Genomic DNA, 11,449 nt, shown 5'->3' with positions numbered 1-11,449 from the left:
TTTTTTTTTTTTTTTTTTTTTTTTTTTTTTTTTTTTTTTTTTTTTTTTTTTTTTTTTTTTTTTTTTTTTTTTTTTTTTTTTTTTGTGTTGTATTTCTGCTGCCATTCCATCGCATATTTCTGGCTTTTATCCGTAAGTTTCAAAAAGTCGTCTTCATTTCGTTCTCTTCTATTTAGGTTTGGTTTGGATTCTCTTCGATTTCTTTGTTGTGGTTTTTGACCCTTTGTTCTTTCTTCCGAATTTTGTAATCGGAATTTCATGCAATGATCAACTGATTTCGTTTTTGTGCTGCTTCTCTTTGGATTTTGGTTTCTAATTACAATTTTGAATCAGCATTCATAGGATCTTCCGCTGCATCTAGAATTAGTTCTTCGCGTCTCTCCAATATCTTTATCCATTTTCAGCGGAGAATTCCTAATTTCCCTTTCATACCTGTGGTTTATTGTATGATTTCTTCCTTTTTGGGATTTACAGAGTGATTAGTTTTGGTTCCAGTAGGTTCCAAACTAAGAGATTTACTTTTGGTACTTGTGCAGTTTTCTTTCTCTAGAATGTGGCTATGTACTGGGGAAACTGTTCTAGTATGAGTGAACTTGGAAATGCCATTTTTTATCTTCCAGCTGGTTCATTTCTCTAAACCTAGGGCATAGGGTTTTACCAATTTAATAGATCCAAAAATAAAGCAACAGTTTGAATGACTGCACACATATATACTTCTAAAACGATTTGTTTATAGTTAATTTGAGCTTATTGGCATTATGGCTCTTTCATGCTTTGGTCTGTAGCTGTTGTTTTACGACCGAGGATTCTTATTGTTTTTGATCTATATGTTCTTGTGTGGCAGGTCAGTGTATACTTGTGATTCGTATTGCTTCTCGAGGATTAGTTATGCAAGGAAGTTTGATCTACTTATTGAAATTGTAACTTCATATTAAGAACAAGGTATTCTCCTCCTCCATTTTTTGCTATGTAATCTTGAAGGATAGTTATTTGTTACACATTGGATGTGTAGAATTATTTATCTAAGAATTTGTTATGAAGCTCTTGGGATTTGATTTAAAAACCTTGTTAAAGAACAAGATCTCTAGAGCTAAATTATCCAAGAACCCCAAAAAACAATAAGAATCAACTGAAAGGAAAGTTTTGGGACGGGTTACCTTGATAATCAAGATCAAGAGTAAAGAAAACTCGTGATTCGAATCACTCCACAAGATAGCTTGATCAAGACTATTTGAATGACTCTATCATGCACATCTAAACACAAGAAATGCAAAAGAACAACTCAGGCTTAAGAAGCATAATATGCCAACTTCATTTTTAATACCCAAAATCTTCATACTAAAGCAACAACATGAATGACTATTTATAGTTTTGTAAATTAACCTTAAAGTAACCTATGGTCAATTGGTCAATTGAAAGATTGTAACTCTCATGCCCATCAATACCATAATGACCACTAACCAATTGTAACTTAAAACTTTAAATTGAAAAATACAATGAAACCTTCCTAAATCCAAACATGTATGGTATAATCTTATCATCTACCATGAAGTTTTTGTGGCATGACTGAGACACACCTTATTTCGTATCAAAACTTCTCGTTTCTTCTCACATAAGTAGCCATAGGGTAGATGTAGTTGATAATATCTGTATGTTCTGATAACTATTGATGCTTGAGGAACTTCGTGGTTTCCCTTGACACAAAGTTTTATACCTAGTTGAATTCTTGAATATTCATTTTTAGGCCCACTCTTCATCTGTAAATTGGTTTCAATTATTGAGTAATAAGGCTTTGTAAATATATATTTTTTTCATTTTTGCTTACTGCTTATCGTTTAAAACCCTAATAATGTTGGAACATTTTTTATTTGCTTTTTATTTATAAACATTTTCTGTTAAAATGAGTTAACTAGTTATCTTTTGGGTCTTGTCTGCCTATTTAGCTAAAATTTTCCCATGGTTTGTTTTCATTTTAGTTAAATTTTCTCATGGGGAGCATCAAATCCAATTAAAGGTAGATAGTTGTAACCGTCCAAACCCACCGCTAGCAAATATTGTCCTCTTTGGGCTTTCCCTTTCGGGCTTCCTCTCAAGGTTTTTAAAACGCATCTGTTAGGGAGAGGTTTCGACACCCTTATAAGAAATGTTTTGTTCCCCTCTACAACCGACGTGGGATCTCACAATAGTATGGGTTGTCAAAATTTTCCCAGGGCAGATAGATAACCAAGGAAGCCGTTTATGTAATTTTTCAGTGACTAAGGTCTGCACCTCACCTGGCTGGCTGGTCATAAGATATTGTATGATTTGTTTTTGGAATGTTAGGGTTCTTTGAAAGTGCAACTTCTCAACAAGTGGATTAGAACAATGATTTGTCTACCACTACAAATGCACTTGTCCTCTCAGAACCAACAGAAATTTGGAAGTTGGCCTTGTTGTCCATAATGCAACATTCTCTCAGTATTTGGTCTTGCATAAGATTACTAATTATTTTTCTTCTGGTTGGGTCAGTAGGCAGGCAGCCTTAGATTCTTCATCAACTTTGACCTTCTCTTAGATATTCTGACCTTTACAAAGACTAGCCTATGATCTTATGCTGCATCCATTGGATCCTATTTCTTAGACTTGCAAACTTAGCATGCATAGACAGTCTTGCTTAGTTGTCTCTCAACTCGTGAGCCATAACAATTGCGTCTATCAAAACAACTGCATGATCTGAAATCAACTCTCTCCTATCCAGTGAATATATATAACGGTAGTGTGCCTTGACCTCATGCGGGTTCTTCTTGATATTATTTGTTTAATTACTTGTCTCAAATATAACCGGGCACATCTACAATCTTGTGCAGACACTTTTTCAAATATGTACACATTTTGAAAGATGCATTTGTATGTTTTGATACATTAGAAAATTACCCAATCTGTTTTAATTTTGAATGTGAAAAATAAATTATAGTTCAATAAGAATGCATTTTCTGCTAAAATTTAAAAACCAAAAGTCCAAACGTCCCAGAAATTATAAGAAAAGTGGTGATGCTAGCTTCCGACTTTGTGAGCGAGTTAGTTTCCAAGAACCTTACTATATGTTTGTTGAAGTTATTATTCATATTTATATTTTAGTCACCAATAAATGTGTGGCATTGAGATATGTTGCCAAGTTATTGTCTTTTTACACGTTTTTATCTACGCTAGGCTTAAAATTGTGCTATATTTACCAATCTTTTTAGCTTATGCTAGGTTTGCTATTATTATAATCAATTTACCCATTAAAATAACCTCAATAATATTGCTTTGTGTTGTATCATCAAGATTTTTACTTCATTATGTAAATAAATGCCATATGAAATTCTTGTAATATGGAAGCTCCCACTTAACTTGGTAGTCCATTTCTCTGTACATCCTATTAACCCTGTAAGTAAACGGAAATTAATGCATGTGTTGCCTACAGACTCTCTTGCTATGCTTTGCTTCTTGTGGTGCACTATCTACGTTGTTAGTACCTTTTTCTTGCTGTTTTAAGATCCACGTCTTCGTGTAGAACTCTGTCTTTTCTTTATCACTAACTTGACAGTAACCTAGGAAGAAAAATGTTTGGTATAGCTCTCTTTTAAAGGAATATCAACTTGAAAAGTTCTAGAAATGATTTTTTCTTTTTTGAAGCAGTTCAAGAAATGATTTTTATTCATCTGTCAATATACTTAATCTTTGTTCATTATATTTATATTCATTTCTTTTCATCTTGACTGAGTATGATATTGGCGCAGGTGCAATGGGGGTCTCATTACTTAAATTGCTTCTTAGACATATTTCATCATTTTTTCAACTTTCATCTTCTGACTACATACATTTACAACCGACTCTGAAGTACTACCATAAAATAGAAGGGGGTTTAAAACTTTTGAAGCCGATACTGGATGCAGTTGTTGATTCAGATATAGCTTCTGATGAAGAACTTATTAAGGCATTTGAAGAACTTGATCATTCAGTTGATGAACTAAGGGTGCTGTTTGAAAATTGGCAACCATTGTCGAGTAAAGTATACTTGGTAAGTTCTACCTTACCCTTGTTATTTTTATCTGTATTTTTGCAAATATTAAGTTTATCTCTTTCATCAACTAAGTGCACTCTACTGACTGGAAGCAATTTAAGAATAGAAATTCTCATCTGGAAATTTTAGGACCCAGATTTTCTCAATCGTCTTATATCAAAATCTCTCGGCTTTTAACTTGGAATAGGAGTAGTTTGGCCTTTTCTTTCTTGGAGGCTGAGCTTTTTGGTCTTTTGTGTTGTTGCAATCTTGATTTCTATGAGCATTGCAATTGTTTGTATGGTTTTCTTGATTGCAAGGATGTAGTAGCTTTTGCTGATTTTGACCCTCGATCTAAACATATTGAAACGAATAACTGAAGCAGAAAGAAATGAAATAAATATCGCGAAACTAGAGGAGAGGGTTTCTGATATGAACCAAGACATCAATCATGTAATATAACTTCAAAGAAGATGTGATGGAAAATGTTGTTAAAATTATCAAAAGATATTTCAATTCATGGGACATTGAAGAAGAATCGAGCTTCATGTTATAAATTTTGGGTGGATCATAGTATAGAGCTAAGATGTTTCATTAATGCATTTTAAGACTTTTTATTTATCTTAGGTTATATTTACATAGTGGTTAATTATGGTCCTAAAATATGAATGTTATAACTTTTGAAATGCCTAATGGAAGGTCAAGGGTTTCATTTTAAGGCTATATTAAAGCCATGTATGTTGTATTTGTAAAGGGGACTTGAAAAATGTAGTAAAAAGAACATTTGTGTTGTGCTTTATTTAGCCAATGATTAAGTTTCTTTGCAATTCTATGGAGTTTAGATTGCATGTTTAGAATCATTCAAGCTTGATATGATTGATCTTGCTTGTGGAGTGATTCGAATCTCAAACAAGTGTTTTTGCCTTAAGATATTCGATCCAAATAAGTGTTCTTGCCTTGAGATATTCGATCAACAAGGTAATCCGAATCTTACTTCCCTTGTAGTGATTCTTTATCATTTGCTATCAAAACTTTCCTCTGGGTTGATTCCTTATCTGAAACTCTTTGGGGTATTCGATTTAACAACCTTATCGAAGAATAAGATATTTAGATCTAAATTATCCAAGAACCCCCGAAACAATTAAGAATCAAGGGAAAGTTTAGGAACGAATTTCCATGATGATCAAGATCAAGAGTAAAAGAAAAAGTGCTTCTAAACTCGTGATTCAAAACACTCCTCAAGATAGCTTGACCAAGACTATTTGAATGATTCTAGCATGCAAATCTAAACACAAGAAATGCATGTCTTAAGAAGCACAATAGGCAACTTTCACTTTAATTTCCAAAATCTTCATACTGAAGCAACAACATAAATGACTATTTATAGCCTTGAAAATAAACAAGTAACATATGATGAAGGGAAGGGTTGTAACTCTCATGTCCATCAATACCATAATGACCAATAACTAATTGTAACTTAAGACCTTAAAAATAATACTCTAAAATTGAAAAATACAATAAAACCTCCCTAAATTTAAACAGGTATAATGACCAAGAGTTGTAACTAATTGGTCCAACCTAACACCACCATTTGGTGGTCATAACAACCTACTAAATAATTGGTCCCCATAAGCTTGTGAACTCACAATCTTCCCTGTAAGCTTGACTTTACTCAAGATTCTTTACTCTAAGCAACTCTTGCATCTCCACAAATTTAACCCTTGCTAGGGCCTTAGTGAGAATATTTGTACGTTACTCTTGAGTGCAAAGAAACTCCACAATGGTTTGTCGCTTCCTAACACACTCACGGATAAAGTGGAAGTAAGTGTTGATGTGTTTGCTGCACCAATGAAATATCAAATTCTTCATCAATGCAGTTGCAAATTTGTTTTGGTCACCTTGCTCAAGAAATTTCTTAGCATTGCTCTTAGCCACAATGCCACAGTTGTGTCATGAACTCGGCCTCACAAATAGTGTCATAGTTCGTTGCTTCTGAAATTGAGATTGCCAAGTGATCAAATTTTCATTGAGACAAAACACTATTCCTTTGGTGTTTTTTCTATCGTCAATGTTTGCAACTAAATAACTATTAGTAAAACCGACTAGTTCTTTAGGTTTTTGCACTGCCTTTCAACTTTGCTCCCTTCTTCTTTCATTTGGTTAATAATATTACTTTTCAAACTCGGGATGCAATATATCCTGTTCAGTAGATGTTGATCACTGTTCTTGCACTGGAACAAGATGGATCTGTTGTCAAACTTCACGCTTCCAATGAGATTCTTGTCAAGCTCCTTGAACTTCACTCAATCTCCAATCATGTGGCTACTTGCACTGCTGTCGAAGTACCACATGTTTGTCTCCACTCAGTCTTGTCTGTTCATGAGGAGGATCACCTATTATTCTTTTCATTGAGCACTAATAGGTTGGGCATCTTCTCGGCCAACAACAGTGCAGGTTTTTGGTCATGCGTGAATGTGTAATTCGCCTCCTCATCACACTTCTTGTTGTGACACTCCGCTGCATAGTGCCTATATTTTTCACAAGAGACACACTTATAGTGAGAGTATGATGTTTTAAAAGTGACTTAACGATCTAATCCAGAAGATACTAAAGGAGAGAGAAAACATTGTAGAAAATGTATAACCTTAAATAGCTCGTGGGCTCGTAGTTGGCAGAGATGAGAGTTTTGCTGCTGATACATCCTTGATCGATTAGTATTTTGCAATTAGGATTGAACTCCTGATTAAGATTTTGAAATGGGCTGGGACTTGTTGGAAAGAGTTCCTTGCTTGTAAGGAGTTCATTGATAGGACTATTCTTTCGTTTAAGCATGGTTCTCTTGGATATGATGAGCAAAGATTTTCCTTGATAGGATTGGTTTTGTTCAATTGGGTGAATGCTTGACTCATCACACGGAGATCACATGCTTTTTTTAAGGTGTCATTTAGACAAACTTGCCTGGTGAATGGGTGAAAAGGCCCATCGTTTATCATAAACTTGTCGTTTGAAATTTGGTCAGTATTTAGAAAGTGATTTTTGAAACTAAAATACAAAACAGAGACATCAATAGCAAATCACCCCATTTTTTCTAATGTAAAAAATTGAAAGCAATATCATTATCAAGTGCACTTGAGCTAATCTTTGTTTTTAGACAATACAATTTTTAGCATAGCCATGATTCTTCAGTTTTGCACCTTGTTGGACTATTATTTGGTTTGACATCATGCTCAGATATAGGAACGCGAGTTACAGGCTCCATCTAATGCTTTGAATTGTTTATTTTGAACTCAAAAGTCTATTATCTTTGCCGTCCCCAAATGTAACAAATTTGTCATTAGATGTTCTTTCTTGGCACACCGTGCTTTTATTTTGCTGTACTTTTCTATTTAGGAAGGTGTAATGGCCCAAGCTCACTCCTAGCAGATATTGTCCTCTTTGGACTTTTCCTTTCGGGCTTCCCCTCAAGATTTTTAAAACTCGTCTGCTAGAAAAAGGTTTCCACACCCTTATAAAGAATGTTTCGTCCCCCTTTCCAACTGATGTAGGATCTCACAATCCACCCCTATACGGGGCTCTCTCCAATCAATGTGGGATCTCACAATCTACCCCCTTCGGAGCCCAGCATTCTCGCTAGCACATCACCCGAAACCTGTCTCTGATACCATTTATAACAGTCCAAGTCCAACGGGGGCAGATATTGTCCTCTTTGAGCTTTCCCTTCTGAGCTTCCACTCAATGTTTATAAAACGCGTCTACTAAGGAGAGGTTTCCACACCATTATTAGAAATGTTTTGTTCCTCTCTCCAGCCAACGTGAGATCTTACCAAAGGAAACTTTTGTAGTGTTGATTTAGTTTGTTGAGAGGCTTACAATATTTTGTTCAACTTTTAGGAGCATCTCGTTACTAATCTGTCTCTGCCTCCCTTTTCTGTGTATGATTCCAGGCACTGCGGAGTGAAGCATTAATAACAAAGATTGGGAAATCTAGCTTGGATATATTCCAGCTTCTTCGGTCTTCAAATGAAAATCTTCCGGAGGAATTAAGTTCATCATCTCTTGAGGTAATGACTGATTTAAGATTTACGGTTTCGACTTTTCCATGTTTCCACTTCCTCTTGTATTACTTTTTTGGGAGTAATGTTTGAGCATTCATGATAAATAATTTGCATGATGCATTATTGCAGCACTCCGTCCAAAAGATTAAGCATATTGGAAGGGAAGAAATATCATCTGTTATTAAAGATGCCATAAGGAATCAAGCAGAGGGCATTGCACCCCCCAGCTCAGATGTTTTGGTGAAACTTGCAGATTCCCTGAGCTTGAGATCAAACCAGGAGATCTTAATTGAGGCTGTGGCCCTTGAAAAGTTGAAAGAGAGTGCCGAACAAGCTGAACAAACCGGAGAAGCTGAGGACATCGATCAAATGGTTGCTCTTGTAACCTGTATGCATGAACGACTTATTACGATAAAGCAATCCCAAAGTTCGGGTCCTGTATCGATACCTACTGATTTCTGCTGCCCTCTTTCTCTCGAACTAATGACAGATCCAGTTATTGTAGCATCAGGGCAGACCTATGAACGGGTTTTTATAAAAAATTGGATCGATATGGGGCTCAATGTTTGTCCAAAGACTAGACAGACGTTGGTTCACACGAATCTTATACCTAACTACACTGTTAAGGCTCTGATTGCAAACTGGTGTGAGACAAACAATGTGAAGTTATCTGATCCCTCAAGGTCGGTGCTCGGTAGCTTCGAGTCTGATACCCATCGAGAACCCCTTTTTTCTCATTCCCCTCAGTCAGCCCGGTCTGTACTTGGTGGAACCCATCGAGATGGAAGTTCTTCCTTGCTCTCCCACTCTTTCTCTGAGGATTCCTTGTCCAATGATGCTGGAGATGAAAGAGGGATTGATGTTAGTAGGCTATTGCTTACAAGTACGGAAGATCAATCGGCCAAATTGGAAGAAAATGGTGGTGATTTGATTGCTAAACCATCAATGTCACCATCTAGAACCAATGTTCCAAATTCCAGTGAGGATGAACAGTCACATATTCATAATAGGAAGGCTTCCACCTCGAGTGCAGTCTCAAATGCTAATCTCTCTCGAGGAACCTCAGGGGAAGCCAATGAATCTCCAAACGTGTCAACAAATCTGACAGGTTATGGCAGTGATGCTGCTGGGGAGAGTAAATCAGAGCCATTGGCTGCTGCTTCCTCAACTCCCAATCACATAGAACCAGAGCTTCCACCCAGATTAGCTGACTCAAGATCTCGAGGTAATATGATGTGGCTCCGACCATCAGAGAGGTTTTCCAGTAAAATAACTACACTGTCTGCTAACGAGACAAGGCCAGATATTTCAGCTATCGAAGCACAAGTTCGGAAGGTGGTCGAGGAATTGAAGAGCAGTTCACTTGAAACTTTAAGAGGTGCTACGGCTGAATTGCGGCTACTGGCCAAACATAATATGGATAACCGGATAGTGATTGCTCAATGTGGAGCCATTGAACATTTGGTAAATTTGCTTCTCTCTGCAGACTCGAAGATCCAGGAGAATGCTGTGACTGCTCTTCTAAACTTATCCATCAATGATAATAACAAAAATGCCATTGCTCAGGCAAATGCAATTGAACCTTTGATTCATGTTCTTAAAACTGGGAGTCCGGAGGCAAAGGAGAACTCAGCAGCAACACTTTTTAGCCTCTCAGTGATTGAAGAGAACAAGGTGAAAATTGGAAGGTCTGGAGCAATAGGACCTCTGGTTGAATTGCTGGGTATTGGAACTCCAAGGGGAAAGAAGGATGCAGCTACAGCTTTGTTTAACTTATCAATATTCCATGAAAACAAGGCTAGAATTGTTCAAGCTGGAGCCGTGAGGCATCTTGTGGAGTTGATGGACCCAGCAGCTGGAATGGTTGACAAGGCAGTTGCTGTGTTGGCAAATCTCGCCACGATTCCCGAGGGAAGGTCTGCGATTGGTCAGGAAGGTGGAATTCCCGTTCTCGTTGAGGTCGTGGAGTTGGGTTCTGCTCGAGGAAAGGAAAATGCAGCAGCAGCATTGTTGCAGCTTTGCACAACCAGCAGTAGGCATTGCAGTATGGTGCTCCAAGAAGGAGCTGTGCCACCATTAGTGGCATTGTCCCAATCTGGTACTGCTAGAGCCAAAGAAAAGGTACAACAAAAATAAGTTTTTTAAATTACTTATTTCAGTTTTCAAAACTTGGGTTTGATCTTGAAAACATATATAGAACAGTGATCGTATTAAAAGTTGTAGGACGAAACTTATAACGTAATAACTGAACAAGTAATCGGGTAATCGCAGGCTCAAGCGCTTCTAAGCCATTTCAGAAGCCAGAGACATGGAAATTCAGGAAGAGGGTAAATGTTTTCATATTACAATCTTAAAAGGCATCCAAGGATTTTGAGACAGATGTATTGAGATATTGATGTACAAATAATGAACGTGAAGCTGTTCTGGTTGCTTGATTTTTTGCACAGTACGTTCCCCAAAAGTTGGAAGGAAAAGAAACAAATTATTACTTAAGATTGGATTAGATTCTGTAAAATATTCTGTTCTACTTCCTAACTTGTTATTATTTGTAACTCTGATCTTGAACTTCTTTTTCTGGGGAAAAAAAAGGTTAATATGATGTATATACACATGCATTTTGTCCAATCTCGTGCGGTTTTCGTTCTTTTTCGCTCTTTTCCAAATGGTTATATTTCACGTCAATCGATCCTCACGTGATAGTTGGATGCATTTCTAACATCAGTTCACAATTTTTTGGTGGTGAGCTTTATGTAGTGTGTATTGTGTGATATGTTTTTAGATTGGGACAATTAGACTTTTGACATCTCGAGGACTTCATATTGGAGTTGCTTATGACAAATGTTTTATCGAATACAAATTCCAATGAGAACTATAATATGGGTAAGAGAATACATTTGGTCTTAGCGTGAAAATAAGAACATGATCTACACTTACACACCATGCTTACTACACTGACTTCATTGAGTTTTTCGGGAACGTGTGGTTTCGTAACTTTCTTGAAACAAATTTCAAGATCTAAGATGATTCTTGAATTATCTCTATGATTTTCGTCTAATCACATAAGAATGATTTCGGTCTTTTTGATAGGTAAAATTCTCTCTTCTGGATTTGTGATCCGTGTCACTTTCCTGAAAAAAATATTATAATTCCAAAGTGGTTATTAGATTATTCTTAAAATTGCTATCAAACTCATTATTGACAATTCTAGTCTTCAAAATAGGAGTTTATTTTACCAACGAGGGTATCTTGAGTCACGGACATGCAAGACACGTTCTTCCTGGTATGAAGTGATGGCCTCGGCCTCGATCTCCTACCAAGGTTGAACCCAGAGTTGGTTTTTTTTTTTTTTTTTTTTTTTTTTTTTTTTTTT

At 36.4% G+C, this 11,449-nt stretch overlaps 1 protein-coding gene across 4 annotated transcripts in view; it reads left to right on the top strand.

The window, feature by feature from the left end:
- The window catches only part of LOC111499603 (U-box domain-containing protein 4-like), an 11,205-nt gene extending 498 nt beyond the window's left edge, over positions 1 to 10,707 (top strand). The window contains exons 2-7 of one of the 4 annotated variants that reach the window (XM_023151201.1): positions 537 to 581; positions 845 to 942; positions 3,762 to 4,042; positions 7,969 to 8,085; positions 8,209 to 10,200; positions 10,351 to 10,707. In XM_023151201.1, coding sequence (XP_023006969.1) covers positions 3,767 to 4,042; positions 7,969 to 8,085; positions 8,209 to 10,200; positions 10,351 to 10,410 — 2,445 coding nt within the window. In that variant the 5' untranslated portion in view covers positions 537 to 581; positions 845 to 942; positions 3,762 to 3,766 and the 3' untranslated portion in view covers positions 10,411 to 10,707. Of the gene's footprint in view, positions 1 to 87; positions 133 to 536; positions 582 to 844; positions 943 to 3,761; positions 4,043 to 7,968; positions 8,086 to 8,208; positions 10,201 to 10,350 lie in introns of those variants that run through there. The other 3 variants (XM_023151202.1, XM_023151200.1, XM_023151203.1) reach the window with 3 other exon arrangements.
- The last annotated feature ends 742 nt before the right edge of the window (positions 10,708 to 11,449 follow it).

This window comes from Cucurbita maxima, unplaced genomic scaffold (assembly GCF_002738345.1).
Source record: "Cucurbita maxima cultivar Rimu unplaced genomic scaffold, Cmax_1.0 Cma_Scf00027, whole genome shotgun sequence".
NCBI classification, from domain to species: Eukaryota; Viridiplantae; Streptophyta; class Magnoliopsida; order Cucurbitales; family Cucurbitaceae; genus Cucurbita; species Cucurbita maxima.
The sequence above is the reverse complement of the archived record's forward strand: the minus strand, read 5'-3'. Positions and strand labels throughout refer to the sequence as shown.